This window comes from Tachypleus tridentatus, chromosome 13 (assembly GCF_004210375.1).
Source record: "Tachypleus tridentatus isolate NWPU-2018 chromosome 13, ASM421037v1, whole genome shotgun sequence".
Taxonomy (NCBI): domain Eukaryota; kingdom Metazoa; phylum Arthropoda; class Merostomata; order Xiphosura; family Limulidae; genus Tachypleus; species Tachypleus tridentatus.
In genome coordinates, this window is record NC_134837.1 from 261220830 (window position 1) to 261241797 (window position 20968).

Here is a 20968-nt window from a genome sequence, read left to right on the forward strand (position 1 = left end):
ACGAAACTGTATAACAAGTTTTTCGTTACAGAGGTAGTACTGTCTTGGTTACACACGAAACGGTGTAATAAGTTTTCTGTTGCAGAGGTATTACTATTTTAGTTACACACGAAATGGTATAACATGTTTTTATGAGTCAGAATTTAAACGTAACTTATAATAAAAATCCCAACTTCATCTTTTAGTAATAGTTAGTATGTGATTAGGCCTAACTCACAAGAAGTACGGCTATCAGTCTAGAACATTATGGCTGAAAACGTTGTTGACAGATAACCAATAAGTCACTGTTATCTAATCTTTTGGCCAGGCATGGCCAAGCGTGCGACTTGTAATCTGAGGGTCGCGGGTTCGCATCCCCGTCGCGCCAAACATGCTCGCCCTTTCAGCTGTGGGGGCATTATAATGTGACGGTCAATCTCATTATTCGTTGGTAAAAGAGTAACCCAAGAGTTGGCGGTGGGTGGTGATGACTAGTTGCCTTCCCTCTAGTCTTACACTGCTAAATTAGGGATGGCTAGCACAGATAGCCTTCGAGTAGCTTTGTGCGAATTTCAAAAACAATCTAATCCTACTAGTGTATTGATTTATGTACTTACAGTGACCTTATGCCAGTTTTCATGACTTGACAAGTTATTAGCTCGGTCCTAACCAAGGTCACGCACGCTTCACGAGAAGTTGCTAATAATAACACATGAATATAAAAATCGAGTTGTTGACCACAGTCTATAGTTGATATTTTGTAACACCTCGTTCAAACATACATGTATTATTAAGTATGTTTTTAATGTTCACAAAAGAAATTGATTCAAAAAACGGGTGTTTGTTTTAGCACAAAGCTACAAAAGGGGCTATCCACGCTTTTTTTTAATGTGGGGAATAGAACCCCGAATTTTAGTGTTGTAAGTACGTTACCGCTGACCCATTGGAAGGGAGAATGCAATATTCAGTTACTGAATAAAACACACACATTACTGCTACTTTATTCGATTTTAAAAAAAGCGTTTATTTTGACAAATATATTAACTCACATTACAATCCTAAACTTCTAAACATGTTAACACTGTTTATTTAAACAATCTTCCAAAAATCATGAACAATGTAAGATAAGCGTACAAGAAGCACAAACCCACAACTTTCAAAAGCATTTTTAATAATGGATATAACACACTGTTTTGAGTTATTAAAAAGTAATAGATCGTTTCTCTGTGGACTGATAATACATATGTACTCCCTAATTACTCACTACACACACAGTTTACACATTTTCGTTTAGGTTTCCATCACAATTTCGCTGTTTCTTTTACAATCACTCACATGTAAATAATTATTTAATCATAACTTACGAGTTACATGAAAATTCAATGACAAATACATAACTAATTCCAGTTTATTGAGTGTCTCATATAAAATCAAAAATGTGTGGAAAATAAATGTTTCAGTAAAGAAGTTAAATCAGTTTACATTTTCTATGTTGCTTTTAAAATTATCACCACGCTAGTCTAGAAGTAATTCTAAACATTCATAAGCATTCTTTGAAATGTTTGAAAATGGCAGATTTGTGGAATGTGCAACACCTGATAAAACTGTTTATCACACTTGTTTTTCTTTCATTGTTATTAGGTAGTTAAAATACAGAATTTTTATAAACCTGTTAAAAAGAAACAGACACTAAATACGGCTACATTTTAACAATACAATCTCCTTTGTCAAAACAAAACACCTATGAAATAAATCCTCAGTAATTCCAAGCCACTACAGTGGATGTAAGAATTCAAAGTCTAGTAACCCACAATAAACAGAAATATAGCCAATAACACAATATCCGATTATTCCATAATTTTATGAAATATTTTCGATGAAACATACGAGGTGAATGTTCCAGAATACAACTTGGAATAGTTAAATCTGGACACTCATATTCGTTTTCCACTTTATTAAAATTTCCTCTTGCAGAAAACAAAACTTAAAGTCCATCCTGTTGACAGATATTTATGGGATAGAAAACGAATAAATATTTAAAACAGTTTCACAACTTTAAATAGACATTTTTTTTAGATTGGCATTTATTACAATATACACATACAAATGTCTTTTAAAAATAACAATTTTTGTTTCAAATAATTACAAATGAATGCACTGGGAATAAGCAGTGGTAGAGCTGGTTATACAACTTTCAAAAAATTTCCCACAAAAAATAACATGCAAAAAATAAAAAAAAACACAATCACAATGTTCCACTTTACGTGAAAATTCAACAACTTTTACGCAAATTACATATTTCACTTTAATACTTGTTCAAAAAATAACTGCATTGCTTTTTCAGCTTCTTAAGCTGTACAGCCTTATTTAGGTACAAATTAACAATAAATTTCTACAATAGTTTGTTAATAAACACAATTCTACATCTTGTTGCTGAAAATATTTTAAATTTTTTTCTATCTCTTACGTAGTTTTAGAACTCAGTTCTGTACAAGGTTGGCTAAAAATACAACTGTCCATCTTTGCTTGAAATAAAACAGCACTGTAAACACTAATGTTGTAATGAAACCTATTTCTCTTAAATAAGTTACTTTCAATTTTCCATGTATTTTGAAACCAGAGCAATGTTTACTTATGGACAGCAAGTAATGTGTGTCAAACTTAACATAATTTCTATACATTAAGTACAAACCAAGCTAAAATATAAAGGTTTTCAAAATTAGGAAAACAATTAATAAACAAACAGATAACTCACACGAAGATATTTTGACCACAGCAACTGATATCATTAGCCAACGTGTTTATCCAATACTGCATTTTGCTTCGACCACGTGAAGCACGTGGAATAACACATATAGGTAAATATAAGTAATTATCTAAGTTAGTGATATAATGGAATGTATGAACCAGCTAGCTCAATAAGTTCAAATCTCAAAAACAAAATGTTAAATTACAAGTCCTGGGAAGGAGTTAGATTACAAAATGAACAAACAAAACAAAAACCACACTAATTCAGAATTCAAATCATAGTATATAATAAAAATGTTCAACAAGTAAAACATGTTTTCTGAACATTGAATTCTACTTAAATTCTAACAACCATAAACGTCTGTTGTGCCTCAAACTCAGTAGCTTTACAAACCTTATAGACTGATATTTCTAAGTTGTAAAGGTGAATTAATGCTATTAAACACAGAATTGTTATACCAGATATTTTCAAATATTTTATGTAATTCTAGTAAACAGTAAATAACGTAAAGACTGAATAGATATTTTTGAGTAACACTCTTGAGTAGCTATTTCTTAAATGCTGTTTGTGTGTTTCTGTAACTTAAACAAGGAGTGTTATATGTATTTGTAAAGGTAACAAAGCCTCCCAGAAGTTCCAGGGTTTTATGCTTGGATTTTACAAAAACAGGATATTTATCAGTTTATATATGCACACACACACACACATATTTATTTTGTGTTAACAGTCATCTGTGTATAACACCACTTAGCTGAATTATTCTGGGTTTTATTTAGAACCCTATTTAAATAATGCCCTTGTCTTATTACTTCTTATATTTTCATTAATGAACCAGAACTTTCAAATATAGTAATATTTAATATGATTTAATAATTTTCTAAGACATATCCCCCACCTCTCTCAGCTACAATTATAACAAATTTATTCTTTTTTCTGTTAAAATACAGAATCAATTTTTTAATTCAAACTCATATTTCATCCAGAGAAAATTACATGAAAACATGAGTTAACAATGCATGTGGTCCAACAATATGAAAACACCAGTTAACAATGCATGTGGTCCAACAAATGTTGTGAATTATTAAGAAAGTTCAATAACATTTGTATTTAGCCACAATATGAAAACACCAGTTAACAATGCATGTGGTCCAACAAATGTTGTGAATTATTAAGAAAGTTCAATAACATTTGTATTTAGCCACAATATGAAAACACCAGTTAACAATGCATGTGGTCCAACAAATGTTGTGAATTATTAAGAAAGTTCAATAACATTTGTATTTAGCCACAATATGAAAACACCAGTTAACAATGCATGTGGTCCAACAAATGTTGTGAATTATTAAGAAAGTTCAATAACATTTGTATTTAGCCACAATATGAAAACACCAGTTAACAATGCATGTGGTCCAACAAATGTTGTGAATTATTAAGAAAGTTCAATAACATTTGTATTTAGCCACAATATGAAAACACCAGTTAACAATGCATGTGGTCCAACAAATGTTGTGAATTATTAAGAAAGTTCAATAACATTTGTATTTAGCCACAATATGAAAACACCAGTTAACAATGCATGTGGTCCAACAAATGTTGTGAATTATTAAGAAAGTTCAATAACATTTGTATTTAGCCACAATATGAAAACACCAGTTAACAATGCATGTGGTCCAACAAATGTTGTGAATTATTAAGAAAGTTCAATAACATTTGTATTTAGCCACAATATGAAAAACACCAGTTAACAATGCATGTGGTCCAACAAATGTTGTGAATCATTAAGAAAGTTCAATAACATTTGTATTTAGCCACAATATGAAAACATGAGTTAACAATGCATGTGGTCCAACAAATGTTGTGAATTATTAAGAAAGTTCAATAACATTTGTATTTAGCCACAATATGAAAACACCAGTTAACAATGCATGTGGTCCAACAAATGTTGTGAATTATTAAGAAAGTTCAATAACATTTGTATTTAGCCACAATCTATTAAAAACCAAAACAAAAACCTAGGCATGTGAAATCTGTAACACATTTTAGGTGATATTTTGTTTTAGTCAACTGTCCACATTTAAATTTAGTATGGCTTAGTTTCTAAACCATATCATGTATTCCACAGTATCTCGACTTTTCCACAGAAAGTATTCAACTTAAGGTGCGAGAGATTAGCCACAAAGGCACAGATATCACAGAAAACTTAAAATGAGTTTTCATACCAAATGTACATGTTCTAAAACATGTATGAGTAGAGAACATGAACTCACAATATTAACAAACAATTCCATTACCAGGTATTACTGACTACAGAAGTGTACAATGTTCAACTGTAGGGTTGAAGTGAGATAATGTAACTTTCTCACACAGATATTTCATTCTTTAAAAATTACAATGACATGAATATAGTGTTCGCTTGTTTGTATCAGGGATCATTTATTAAAAAATTAGTACTGCAACAGAATCCTCACATGCCAGTTGTACAACTTATGAACTATTGACTGACTGACTAGGTTAAGAAAACAGAAACTTTAAGAAACAAAGAGCCACACTCTGAAACTACCTTCATATTTTTGTTGGTATAGCAGAAGTGCTGATGGCAGAATTTAGCCAATAGCCAAAATACATGTCAGATGTTTGAATTTAAAGACTGTGAATTGTTATTATATCTACTTTTGCATGAAATATAAAAAATACCTTAACTCAGATAATGCATGAGGTTATAACATCCCAAACTAAGCTTGGTATGACCAGATGTAAAAGGAAAATATAATCAAATAAGCTTATAAAATATTTTAAACCTTGTGTATATTATTGCACACACACACACACACACACACACACACACACACACACACACACAAAACTGGGCAGTTGGTAGTGTTATAATTAAACAAATCTTTGGTGTTTTTAAAGTTATTTTTTTTAATCCAGTATTTTTGACCAATGGGTTTATAGTTTTTAAATTAAAACCATCTTAGACATATAAACACAAAGTTAATAATTGTTTTATATTTCCACAATACTCATACTTTCCAAGACTATTTATATGTTTAATACAGCTCTATCTAATTTGTAGCCAAATGCATTGCTTGACACATAAAATTCAATGTTCTATTCACTTTCATTTTGAAAACGACCTGTACCTTGTACTGTGTAATTAATCTCATAATACTCTGCCTTTTATTTAAATTAACATAAATGTGTCTCTTGCTGATATTACAAAGCATAGCTACAGTTCTCATAACATTAGATATTACTTACTATACAGTCACAGGAGAAGGATGACAATGACTAGAGTAATATTATTTTGATTATGGTTCTAATACCTTAGATCACTTGTCCAAATCATTCAACTTTTCAAATTCAGAAATAAAATGGTGTTTCTACTGACTGTAAATGAAATGAATAACAGTGAATTAGTACATTTCATTGAATTACAAAAATATCAAAATTATGTTTTTGATTTGGACTTGTAGGGGGGTGGGGAGGGAACAGGACTCCCCTGATGTCTTCTCAGTAGTCTTTGGCTTGATTACATATCAGATGATTACATGTCAGATGCACAAGGGATGAATTCCAGCTACATTTTAATTTTGAGACAAAACTAATTTTACTTATAAGTAGAACACCTGAATATTTTGTTTTCCAATAGTATAAAAAAAAACAAACAACAAAACCTTTTATTACCCAAAAACTATTGAGTATTTCCACCATGGCCATCCTATTAAAATAGTTGCTGTGGTATTATGAAACTCCTGAAACAAATCCTTCGTACAGGTATTTCATGATCTTAAAGGTACTTACGTTTCTAATATAATTTTCACGAATGACAGAATTTTCAATTACGTGAAAACCTGGGTTTACCGTATGTGACTTCCTAAAGGCTGCACCTTTAATTTTGTGAAGAAATAAATGAATGGTTATATAAAAAAATTGGTCAGTGTGATGTCTTGATGCACATAAGGATATATTAAACAAAATTAGAAAGAATTTTTGCAAACAAATAACAAATAATTAAATAAGAATTACAATTAATATGTTACAAATTAATTATTATTAGTGTTTTAATTAAATATTCTCTATAAAAAATAATTTTTGTAATTTTCAAAATTATTTCAATGTCTACTGAGAGAAAATTTGGAGCTGATACACCCTCCTTTTAAAAAATAATAACCAGTCTTCCAAATATACTTACAAAAATAGAATTTGTTGAAATTCAGGTAGGAGCCTGATTAAATAAAAAGCCAAAAGGAAAATATCAACACCTCAGCAGTTTCACATTAGTATCTTGGACAAACATTCAACCAATGTTGGTTCCCAAAATTCCAGATTTTTCTTGTCACAAGTAATTGATAATTACAGAAGTAAAAATAAAATGAAATAGAAATTATCAAACATATATCACCCATATAACAACCTTTAAACACAAACACAGTATATTTTTCCAGTCAGCTTTCTCTGCTGCTTCCACTTGACTTTAGGCCGGAGTACATTATGGGAATAATTAGATCGTCCATGTTGGGCATCACCAATAATTTCTGTTGTACAGAAAAAAATGTTATTAACCAACTGACTTTGACTGACACACTATACATCTTTATTTAGCCATGTTAAAAGTTGAATGAAACTGGACCATCGACTTACTTAAATCCATACATATTATTTTGTATAATTTCTCACATTTCTAACATATACTTTCTTGTACGTTAGATCAAAACTCTTGTGCCAAGGTAAATACAGTGATGATTATCTTCATAATGAAAACTCATTGTTTCAGAATGTTGGATTTGTCAACACAAATTAACAGAAACAAACACTCCAACTATAAACACAGTAATACTGTGATAACTCTGTAATTACATATAAAACCAAATGTAGATATATACTTAGATATCACAATGTCTGAAAACACAAGCTGCAGCAAGAGAACAAACATAGGCTCACATATCACAAAAATGTAGACATATGTATGTCAAAGTAATCACACATTTCAAGCACTATCATATACATGTTGATTGTTTGGTTTGGTTTTTTGAATTTTGTGCAAAGCTACACGAGGGCTAGCTACACTAGCCATCCCTAACTTAGCAGTGTAAGACTAGAGGGAAGACAGCTAACCATCACCACCCACTGCCAACTCTTGGGATACTCTTTCACCAATGAATAGTGAGATTGACTGTAACATTATAACACCTCCATGACTGAAAGGGCGAACATGTTTCGGTGTGACTGGAATTCGAACCCGCCACCCTTAGATTATGAGTCAAGTGCCTGAATCACCTGGCCATATATACACTGACATATGATTATTCTAAAAGTTTTAGGAGATGTATTTTCTGTTAAAACATAATTTCCTGGACTCAAGAAGTCAACATTAGTGTCACTTGACAGTTTTAACCATGTTGTCAAGAAGAAAATGACAATTCTTTATTGATATGTGAAATATAGTTGATTTACTGATTTTCCTCTGCTTATTTCCTTAATAAGAAAACACTAATATGTAATCATTCATCTCAGTATGGACAGAATAAAATGGAAAGCTTACCATGCACAGAAGTCTACAAATATGTACATATGAACTTGTAGATATAGCTTACCTGAAATTCTATGGACAACTTTTTTTCAATCCATTCTGTGACATGACCTATGGTGACTTTCTTTTCTCCTAATTTTGGCCTCACGAAATGGATAATTTGGGGTTACCACGAAAACCATACCTTTTTTAAAAACACACTTTGTTAGAACATTTCACACCTTTTAAATGAAATTATTTGATATTTAATACATATTCAAATATTAGACATGTATAAAAAAGAAAATACAGTTTCATACAATATTTAATTTTACACATGTAAAGTTTCTTCAACTCGAAACATTGAAACTGTCAAGGAAAGACAGTAAATTGTGAAACATTTACTTCATATCTAAAATTCTGTGAGCTACGTTTACTTTTCAATAAAACTTTATGCAAATAAAAAAGGCATGAGACGATGAGTTTGAATCATTAAGTGACAATTTCTAGTCCTATGAAGTCACAGTTTGTATCTTGCTTTCTGCTCTAAAATGTTATTAATTCCAAAAGAGTCCACATGCCTGCAAATTCCAGTGATGTAGATTTATCATCTTAGTACTGACTCTAATAATAAAATATTAGTGGTTAAGGAGCACACATTCACTGAAGTAATTTCAACAACTTATGTGATCTGAATAATGATTAATCATAGATACAGAACTTCCAAACTGAATAAATTTGAGAGGAAAAAAAAAGGTAAAAAAAAGCCTAATTAACAATTTTGAAAATAGAAAACTCTCAGTGGCTACAATAAGTTACCTAGTAGTAAAACCATACAAATAGTAAACTGTTGAGTAATATGGCTTCAATAACATAAAATAGAAAACTCTCAGTGGCTACAATAAGTTACCTAGTAGTAAAACCATACAAATAGTAAACTGTTGAGTAATATGGCTTCAATAACATAAAATAGAAAACTCTCAGTGGCTACAATAAGTTACCTAGTAGTAAAACCATACAAATAGTAAACTGTTGAGTAATATGGCTTCAATAACATAAAATAGAAAACTCTCAGTGGCTACAATAAGTTACCTAGTAGTAAAACCATACAAATAGTAAACTGTTGAGTAATATGGCTTCAATAACATAAAATAGAAAACTCTCAGTGGCTACAATAAGTTACCTAGTAGTAAAACCATACAAATAGTAAACTGTTGAGTAATATGGCTTCAATAACATAAAATAGAAAACTCTCAGTGGCTACAATAAGTTACCTAGTAGTAAAACCATACAAATAGTAAACTGTTGAGTAATATGGCTTCAATAACATAAAATAGAAAACTCTCAGTGGCTACAATAAGTTACCTAGTAGTAAAACCATACAAATAGTAAACTGTTGAGTAATATGGCTTCAATAACATAAAATAGAAAACTCTCAGTGGCTACAATAAGTTACCTAGTAGTAAAACCATACAAATAGTAAACTGTTGAGTAATATGGCTTCAATAACATAAAATAGAAAACTCTCAGTGGCTACAATAAGTTACCTAGTAGTAAAACCATACAAATAGTAAACTGTTGAGTAATATGGCTTCAATAACATAAAATAGAAAACTCTCAGTGGCTACAATAAGTTACCTAGTAGTAAAACCATACAAATAGTAAACTGTTGAGTAATATGGCTTCAATAACATAAAATAGAAAACTCTCAGTGGCTACAATAAGTTACCTAGTAGTAAAACCATACAAATAGTAAACTGTTGAGTAATATGGCTTCAATAACATAAAATAGAAAACTCTCAGTGGCTACAATAAGTTACCTAGTAGTAAAACCATACAAATAGTAAACTGTTGAGTAATATGGCTGCAATAACATAAAATAGAAAACTCTCAGTGGCTACAATAAGTTACCTAGTAGTAAAACCATACAAATAGTAAACTGTTGAGTAATATGGCTGCAATAACATAAAATAGAAAACTCTCAGTGGCTACAATAAGTTACCTAGTAGTAAAACCATACAAATAGTAAACTGTTGAGTAATATGGCTGCAATAACATAAAATAGAAAACTCTCAGTGGCTACAATAAGTTACCTAGTAGTAAAACCATACAAATAGTAAACTGTTGAGTAATATGGCTTCAATAACATAAAATAGAAAACTCTCAGTGGCTACAATAAGTTACCTAGTAGTAAAACCATACAAATAGTAAACTGTTGAGTAATATGGCTGCAATAACATAAAATAGAAAACTCTCAGTGGCTACAATAAGTTACCTAGTAGTAAAACCATACAAATAGTAAACTGTTGAGTAATATGGCTGCAATAACATAAAATAGAAAACTCTCAGTGGCTACAATAAGTTACCTAGTAGTAAAACCATACAAATAGTAAACTGTTGAGTAATATGGCTTCAATAACATAAAATAGAAAACTCTCAGTGGCTACAATAAGTTACCTAGTAGTAAAACCATACAAATAGTAAACTGTTGAGTAATATGGCTTCAATAACATAAAATAGAAAACTCTCAGTGGCTACAATAAGTTACCTAGTAGTAAAACCATACAAATAGTAAACTGTTGAGTAATATGGCTTCAATAACATAAAATAGAAAACTCTCAGTGGCTACAATAAGTTACCTAGTAGTAAAACCATACAAATAGTAAACTGTTGAGTAATATGGCTTCAATAACATAAAATAGAAAACTCTCAGTGGCTACAATAAGTTACCTAGTAGTAAAACCATACAAATAGTAAACTGTTGAGTAATATGGCTGCAATAACATAAAATAGAAAACTCTCAGTGGCTACAATAAGTTACCTAGTAGTAAAACCATACAAATAGTAAACTGTTGAGTAATATGGCTTCAATAACATAAAATAGAAAACTCTCAGTGGCTACAATAAGTTACCTAGTAGTAAAACCATACAAATAGTAAACTGTTGAGTAATATGGCTTCAATAACATAAAATAGAAAACTCTCAGTGGCTACAATAAGTTACCTAGTAGTAAAACCATACAAATAGTAAACTGTTGAGTAATATGGCTGCAATAACATAAAATAGAAAACTCTCAGTGGCTACAATAAGTTACCTAGTAGTAAAACCATACAAATAGTAAACTGTTGAGTAATATGGCTTCAATAACATAAAATAGAAAACTCTCAGTGGCTACAATAAGTTACCTAGTAGTAAAACCATACAAATAGTAAACTGTTGAGTAATATGGCTTCAATAACATAAAATAGAAAACTCTCAGTGGCTACAATAAGTTACCTAGTAGTAAAACCATACAAATAGTAAACTGTTGAGTAATATGGCTTCAATAACATAAAATAGAAAACTCTCAGTGGCTACAATAAGTTACCTACGTCAAGTAGTAAAACCATACAAATAGTAAACTGTTGAGTAATATGGCTTCAATAACATAAAATAGAAAACTCTCAGTGGCTACAATAAGTTACCTAGTAGTAAAACCATACAAATAGTAAACTGTTGAGTAATATGGCTTCAATAACATAAAATAGAAAACTCTCAGTGGCTACAATAAGTTACCTACGTCAAGTAGTAAAACCATACAAATAGTAAACTGTTGAGTAATATGGCTTCAATAACATAAAATAGAAAACTCTCAGTGGCTACAATAAGTTACCTACGCCAAGTAGTAAAACCATACAAATAGTAAACTGTTGAGTAATATGGCTTCAATAACATAAAATAGAAAACTCTCAGTGGCTACAATAAGTTACCTAGTAGTAAAACCATACAAATAGTAAACTGTTGAGTAATATGGCTGCAATAACATAAAATAGAAAACTCTCAGTGGCTACAATAAGTTACCTACGTCAAGTAGTAAAACCATACAAATAGTAAACTGTTGAGTAATATGGCTGCAATAACATAAAATAGAAAACTCTCAGTGGCTACAATAAGTTACCTACGTCAAGTAGTAAAACAATACAAATAGTAAACTGTTGAGTAATATGGCTGCAATAACATAAAATAGAAAACTCTCAGTGGCTACAATAAGTTACCTACGCCAAGTAGTAAAACCATACAAATAGTAAACTGTTGAGTAATATGGCTGCAATAACATAAAATAGAAAACTCTCAGTGGCTACAATAAGTTACCTACGTCAAGTAGTAAAACCATACAAATAGTAAACTGTTGAGTAATATGGCTTCAATAACATAAAATAGAAAACTCTCAGTGGCTACAATAAGTTACCTACGTCAAGTAGTAAAACCATACAAATAGTAAACTGTTGAGTTTACTATAAAATAGAAAACTCTCAGTGGCTACAATAAGTTACCTAGTAGTAAAACCATACAAATAGTAAACTGTTGAGTAATATGGCTTCAATAACATAAAATAGAAAACTCTCAGTGGCTACAATAAGTTACCTACGCCAAGTAGTAAAACCATACAAATAGTAAACTGTTGAGTAATATGGCTTCAATAACATAAAATAGAAAACTCTCAGTGGCTACAATAAGTTACCCACGCCAAGTAGTAAAACCATACAAATAGTAAACTGTTGAGTAATATGGCTGCAATAACATAAAATAGAAAACTCTCAGTGGCTACAATAAGTTACCTACGTCAAGTAGTAAAACCATACAAATAGTAAACTGTTGAGTAATATGGCTGCAATAACATAAAATAGAAAACTCTCAGTGGCTACAATAAGTTACCTACGTCAAGTAGTAAAACCATACAAATAGTAAACTGTTGAGTAATATGGCTTCAATAACATAAAATAGAAAACTCTCAGTGGCTACAATAAGTTACCTACATCAAGTAGTAAAACCATACAAATAGTAAACTGTTGAGTAATATGGCTACAATAACATAAAATAGAAAACTCTCAGTGGCTACAATAAGTTACCTACGTCAAGTAGTAAAACCATACAAATAGTAAACTGTTGAGTAATATGGCTGCAATAACATAAAACAGAAAACTCTCAGTGGCTACAATAAGTTACCTACGTCAAGTAGTAAAACCATACAAATAGTAAACTGTTGAGTAATATGGCTGCAATAACATAACATATAAAACTCTCAGTGGCTACAATAAGTTACCTACATCAAGTAGTAAAACCATACAAATAGTAAACTGTTGAGTAATATGGCTGCAATAACATAAAATAGAAAACTCTCAGTGGCTACAATAAGTTACCTACGTCAAGTAGTAAAACCACACAAATAGTAAACTGTTGAGTAATATGGCTTCAATAACATAAAATAGAAAACTCTCAGTGGCTACAATAAGTTACCTACGTCAAGTAGTAAAACCATACAAATAGTAAACTGTTGAGTAATATGGCTGCAATAACATAAAATAGAAAACTCTCAGTGGCTACAATAAGTTACCTACGTCAAGTAGTAAAACCATACAAATAGTAAACTGTTGAGTAATATGGCTGCAATAACATAAAATAGAAAACTCTCAGTGGCTACAATAAGTTACCTACGTCAAGTAGTAAAACCATACAAATAGTAAACTGTTGAGTAATATGGCTGCAATAACATAAAATAGAAAACTCTCAGTGGCTACAATAAGTTACCTACATCAAGTAGTAAAACCATACAAATAGTAAACTGTTGAGTAATATGGCTGCAATAACATAAAATAGAAAACTCTCAGTGGCTACAATAAGTTACCTACGTCAAGTAGTAAAACCATACAAATAGTAAACTGTTGAGTAATATGGCTGCAATAACATAAAATAGAAAACTCTCAGTGGCTACAATAAGTTACCTACGTCAAGTAGTAAAACCATACAAATAGTAAACTGTTGAGTAATATGGCTTCAATAACATAAAATAGAAAACTCTCAGTGGCTACAATAAGTTACCTACGTCAAGTAGTAAAACCATACAAATAGTAAACTGTTGAGTAATATGGCTTCAATAACATAAAATAGAAAACTCTCAGTGGCTACAATAAGTTACCTACGTCAAGTAGTAAAACCATACAAATAGTAAACTGTTGAGTAATATGGCTTCAATAACATAAAATAGAAAACTCTCAGTGGCTACAATAAGTTACCTACGTCAAGTAGTAAAACCATACAAATAGTAAACTGTTGAGTAATATGGCTTCAATAACATAAAATAGAAAACTCTCAGTGGCTACAATAAGTTACCTACGTCAAGTAGTAAAACCATACAAATAGTAAACTGTTGAGTAATATGGCTGCAATAACATAAAATAGAAAACTCTCAGTGGCTACAATAAGTTACCTACGCCAAGTAGTAAAACCATACAAATAGTAAACTGTTGAGTAATATGGCTGCAATAACATAAAATAGAAAACTCTCAGTGGCTACAATAAGTTACCTACGCCAAGTAGTAAAACCATACAAATAGTAAACTGTTGAGTAATATGGCTGCAATAACATAAAATAGAAAACTCTCAGTGGCTACAATAAGTTACCTACGTCAAGTAGTAAAACCATACAAATAGTAAACTGTTGAGTAATATGGCTGCAATAACATAAAATAGAAAACTCTCAGTGGCTACAATAAGTTACCTACGTCAAGTAGTAAAACCATACAAATAGTAAACTGTTGAGTAATATGGCTGCAATAACATAGCATGATCTTTAATGTGCAATTTTAAGAAGAGACATACACACAATTTAAAAAAAACACATGAAATGTATGAAGTAAATATAAAGGTATCGTTACTTGAATCTAAGGTAATCTGTGTGAAGTTGGTTGGTTGATTTAGTGTTTTATGGCACAAAGCAGCTAGGTTATCTGCACCAAACATCTGGTAAAAAGTTAAAATTAGAGCAAATGGAGTAAAATTCATAAAAAGAAACTGAGGTGAAACAAAACAAAGTTTAAAAAAACAAACATAAGTTGCATAAAACCAACGTTGACATCTTGTCTACAACATTAAGAGAAAAACTGCAGTAAGAGAAGTCGTAAATGACTTTCTGTAGCATAATGTCAAATATCATAACCCACCAGGAAGACTAACAGGTAAGTACATAAACCATAGTCAGTCACCTGAATTTGGCCTTTCCAGTCCTAGTGTTGAGTTAACGTTACGGCGTTTTTCAAATTTCAAATCGAACAAAAGAGACTGATTCTTAAAAGGGAACCACATTAAAAAAGGTTTAATGTACAAATTAAAAAAACTTAAATGACATTGAAAAGATTAATGGCCTTTAAGAAACTAAAAACGTTACCAAGGTGGACAGTGTCACCATCACCAATAACAATGTCTAACGTGATGGACAAACCTTGGGACAGAACATGTTTAAAATGGTGCCGTCGTTGAGAGTTGTAACGAAAGCAAAAAAGTAAAATGTGGCTTATTGTGATCTGAGTGTTACAAAGACTACACACCGGTGCATCAGTTCCAGATAAAAGAAAACGATGAGTTAAAAAACTTTGATCAATGCGTAGCCTAGTGAGAACAACTTCCTCCTTCCGAACTTTACGGAAGCAAGACGGCCAAAGTCCAATAGAAGGTTTTATTTGGAAAAGCTTGTTTTCATGTTGCTCACTCCAAGTCGACTGCCAGATGGCACAGAGCTAAGCCCTGAATACAGGACCATAGTCCATGTACGGAATAGGCATAGGGGTAATAGTGCCAGAGCGGATAAGAGTTAGCTGCCGTGTCTGCGTGCTCGTTCCCTCGAATACCAACGTGGCCTGGAATCCGGAAAAACTGGATAGAAGTAGTTTTAAAGAGAAATGGGCCAGTTGGTTTTAAATATCGGTGAGAACAGGGTGTGAACCAATGTGAAGCGATTCCAGGACCAGTAGAGAACTAAGCAAGTCAGTATAAATAGTGCAGTTTGAGTACTGCTTAGCTTCTGTGTTATCCAGGGCAAAAAAAAATGGCATACAGTTCAGCAGTGAACACAAAAGCTGTAAAGGGGATTCTGTGTGCAACCACCGAACTGCAACAAACCATGGCAGAGCCCACAGAGTCGCCTGATTTTGAACCATCCGTATAAAAAGGAATGGAAGGATGGTTCGAAAGATGTTCAGTAAATAAAAGACGGTACTTCCAATTGGGAGTATCTGCTTTTCTCAGATGACTTAAAGAAAGGTCACATTTGGGGGCTGTAATAAGCCATGATGGGATGGGCTGACCAGTGGATTCTGCATTGTTATCCAAGAACAGACCCAATTCATCCAACTGCACCTGGACACGAAGGCCAAAAGGAGCAATGGCAGATCGTCTGTTCTGAAGAAGTATGGCCCACTGAGGAAGGAAAACACAACCCTAGGTGGGGTGCTTTGATAAGGAACAAAGTTTTGAAGCATATAGTAAAGACAGTTGCAAACAGCAGAGGTGCAAAGAAAGTTCAAGAGACTCCACATATAAGCTCTGAACTGGGGAAGTGTGGAAAGCCCCAGTGCAGAGCCAAAGTCCTTAATGATGAATGGGGTCCAGCATCTTTAAGGCTGAGGGTCTGGCAGAGTCATACACCAGTGATCCATAGTCGAGTTTCAATCGAATAAGAGCACGATATATCTTCAGCATAGAACATCAATCCACTCCCCAAGTGGTGATAGAGAGGATATGGAGGATGTTCAGTGCTCTTGTACATTTGACCCGTAGCTGCTTGATGTGTGGTATAAAAGCCAGCTTATGGTCAAAGGTAAGCCCCAAGAACTTTGTCTCAGGGACCAAAGGCAGCACAACTTCACAGATATGGAGTTCAGGATCAGGGTGAATACCCCCGTTGGTGGCAAAAGTGCATGCAAATGGTTTTAGAGAGAGAGAGAGAGAAGTTAAAGCCATTTTCTGTGGCCCATTTCAGTAAACAATTGAGGGCAGTCTGTAGCTGCCGCTCAATATACCTCATATTTGACAACTGACACGAGATGTGAAAGTCATCGACACAGAGCCCATTTGCAACAGTGAGAGGGAGTTGTTCAGCGATGGTATTAATTTTGATACTGAATAGCATGATACTCAGAATACAGCCCTGAGGGACTCCAAGTTTCTGTAGAAAAGAACAAGAAAGTGTTGAACACTCACAAACTTGGAATCTCCTGTCCATTAAAAAATTGTTAATAAAAATGGGCAAATGACCACGTAACCCATATATATATATGGAGGTCTCGCAAAATGCCATACCTCCATGTTGTATCATAAGCCTTCTCAATGTCAAAGAATATTGAAACAAGATGTTCTTGTTTGAGAAAGGGTTTTCTAATTGACATTTCTCAAGTTGAAACAGGTGGAGAACTGTCTTCAGAACCCACACTTGGTTGGTAAGAGGAAGTTGTTTGGTTGGAGGAACCAAACAAGACGAGCATTAACCATCCTCTCTAAGGTCTTACAGAGACAACTCATCAAAGCAATTGGACAGTAGTTTGAAGGAATCTTGGGATCTTTCCCAGGCCTTGAGAAAGATAAGATAATAGCCTGGCGCCAGGCATTAGGAAAAACATTATCTTGCCAGACCCGATTAAAAAAGAATCAGAAGAATAGCAAGAAAAGCAGGAGATAGATGGCACAGCATGTCATAGTGTACATCATCAGGTCCAACAGATGTACTGCCAGATCGAAGAAGGACCAGTTTCAGTTCCACCAGTGTAAAGGGGCAATTATAGTCAAAGAGATAGTCAGTTCGAAAGGAAAGAGGTGAACGCTCTGCCCCGAGTCTTGATGGTAATGAAGGTGGAGGAACAAGCAAAAGTGCTAGATACCCAGCAAAAGCTTTCACTTAGAGTATCAGCAATGCTCTGGACATCAGTTACTTCTTGACTATCAGAGAGTAAGATCAAGAGGGGACAGAATTGTAGTGCCCACTGACCTTTTGAACCCTGTCCCATATCACCTTGGAATTGGTGTCAGAAGATAAGTATCCTAGGCCTGTTTTTGAGCCTTCCGCGCCATGTGGCAGGCAGGATTCCACCACGGATGAGGATATAGTGGAAAACCTGTCAAAGTTTTAGGAATACATTGAGCAGCTGCTTGTATAATACAGTTAATTACTACTGCCACACAATCGTCTATTGATGAATGACAGACGATGGCAGGATCAAGTTCTACAAGAGCAGTGAAAGTGGACCAGTCTGCCTGATCCAGCTTCCACTGGGACACGCAGGTAGGGTAGCATCGTCCAAAAGTATAGGAAAATTATCACTGCCTCATGGATTATTGTCAATTATGGGAGAATAATAAAGGGGAGCAAATTGAGAGATCAATAGCAGTAAACGACTGACTAGGTGCATGAAAATAAGTAGAAGAACCAGTATTGAAAAGAGAAAGGTTGTGATCAAAGAGTATATGCTCTATGGGCAACCCCTCCTATCAATAACAGCACTTCCACAGAGGGAATGATGTCCATTAAAGTCCCCCAGGATTAAAAAGGGAGACAGCAATTGTTCAATGAGAGCATCAAGGTCTGATTGATCATATGTCTCTCCATGTGACAGGTAGAGAGAACAAACAGCGATGGTATGACCCAAGGAAACACGAATGGCTACGGCTTCCAAGGGTGTGTTGAGTGACAAAGACAGGGTGGGCACATGCTGAACGACCAACAGTGCCACCCCTCCATGTACTCGTCCATCACACAGCCTATCATTTCTGTACAGAGAAAACTGCCAAAAGGTGACTGTATTGGCAGGTTTCAGAAATGTTTCTTGTAAGGAAAGACGTACAGGATGGTAGGAAGCAATCAGTGTTTTAATGTCATCCAGATTAGAATGTAAACTAAACCTCGACAGTCCCATTGTATCAAGGTGGCCATTTTTAATGACGTGTAGATGAATTGGGTGGAGAACCCTTCTGTTTACGACCATGTCTTGTTTTCTTACTGTCCTTATTCGAGGGATGTCTATCGACCTCCATGGATCCTGCCCTGGGTCGACTGGGCAGGCCTTTGTTGTTGGAATGGGATTCCAGTGACTGAAGATGCAAACGAATAATTGTTTTGTTTCTTGGGGTTGGAGAAAAAGATGAATCCGAGGAAATGCCTGTACCTGGAACCAAAGGATGTAGATCTTGGGGTTTGTTAGAATGTATGTAAGTGACAGAGATGGGTGTTGACGTTGATTCATCAACTTTTTTAACCATGGAGGTCAAAAAGGCTTTTCATTTGTTTTGAGAACGATTCTTTTGGAGGCACAGAGAGATTTGTCTGCACTCCCACAGTAGTTGTGGAATGAAGTGCAGCAGCATATGTCCGAGATGAAGCTGTGGACAGCAATTTTCGAGCCTCAGAATAAGTAATGTCATGAATTGTTTTCAAACGCTGCATGCACTTATTTCTTCCAACCATTTATGGCAAGAACGAAAGTAGAACGGGTGAGAGTCATTGCAATTGACACAATGAAGGTCTGTTTCACACTCAGAGGCATCATGGTCCTTGCCGCTGCAATGAGCACATGTTAAGGAACCATGACATGATGTCTTTGAGTGACCAAACCTCTGACACTGGAAACATCTTAGAGTTTGGATTGTACGTCCATATCCTGCAATTAAGATAACCTGCCTTGAAGGTATTGTAAACTTCAATCTCAAGTAATCTGTGTGAAGTAAATATAAAGGTATTATAGCTTTAATCTCAGGTAATCTGTGTGAAGTAAATATAAAGGTATTATAGCTTTAATCTCAGGTAATCTGTGTGAAGTAAATATAAAGGTATTATAGCTTTAATCTCAGGTAATCTGTGTGAAGTAAATATAAAGGTATTATAGCTTTAATCTCAGGTAATCTGTGTGAAGTAAATATAAAGGTATTATAGCTTTAATCTCAGGTAATCTGAGTGAAGCAAATATAAAGGTATTGTAAACTTTTATCTCAGGTCGTTAGTGTGATGTAAATATAAGGGTATTGTACAGTTTAATCTGGTAACTATGTTTTATGTTGATTTACACAGAAGCAAGTTGTTCTCCTATATATGACTGTTAGATGCATATAACGATTGCAATTCATTGATGAAATCTGAGCCTTGTCTAAGCATAGTTTACAAGAGTTTAAACTAGACAAACATATGTAGATAGAAGTAATTTATTAGGTTATATGCTAGCAGTTGTGAAACTGTTTTAATTATGGCAGAAAAGTTAAAGGTACCAAAGACATGATTTGTTTCAGTGAATGCCTGTTCTGCGAAGAAGTGTTTATTGGTCATGCATGGGGTCAATATCTTATAAACAAAGTCATGAGTGTGCTGTATATATCTTATGAAGATGAATGGCTGTAAAACATTTATAAAAAGTTGTGAAACTTAAAGTAACAGCTCCACTTGGTAATAATATACCATTAAAATTCGAAAAATCAGGTAATATCCAAAATATACTAACAAAGCTGTAAGTGGTTACTAATTAAATGTAATGAAAAATAGCAAAAATAAATATTGTTGTTAGTCTACTTTCAGTCAAGTTCAATAACAGCTAAAGAACAGAAGGTCAGGTCAAGGACAGTTTGAAATACAGCTTACTGTCCACCTGGTGGCATAGAAAACATCTTGTAACCATAAGAAGTGAGAAGGAAACAATTCAAGGCTGTGTGTGAACAAAGTCAACTCTTTTGCAACTACAACTGATTAAATTTGGTTAACACAGTTTTCTATCTCATTGTCAAACACTTTCAAGTGATGATTAAAGGCAATTCCTTGATAACATTTCAATTGTGTTTTTAAAATCATTATCATTTTGACAGAGATGTTGTGAATGCTATAAAATACACCAATTGGTGTCATAGATCTACACTTAAGTAAAGTTGCTTCTTATGTGTAC

General features: G+C 33.4%; 1 protein-coding gene across 1 annotated transcript; it reads right to left on the reverse strand.

Annotated features, from left to right (window-relative positions):
• Window positions 1-978: 978 nt before the first annotated feature.
• Window positions 979-8650, reverse strand: LOC143236532 (testis-expressed protein 2-like). Its single transcript, XM_076474837.1, has 3 exons — window positions 8646-8650; window positions 8326-8404; window positions 979-7266 (listed from the first exon to the last, which is right to left on the reverse strand). Exons 1-3 carry the CDS (start codon window positions 8648-8650, stop codon window positions 7177-7179), a joined length of 174 nt encoding a protein of 57 aa, XP_076330952.1. The 3' UTR covers window positions 979-7176.
• Between the last annotated feature and the right edge of the window lie 12318 nt (window positions 8651-20968).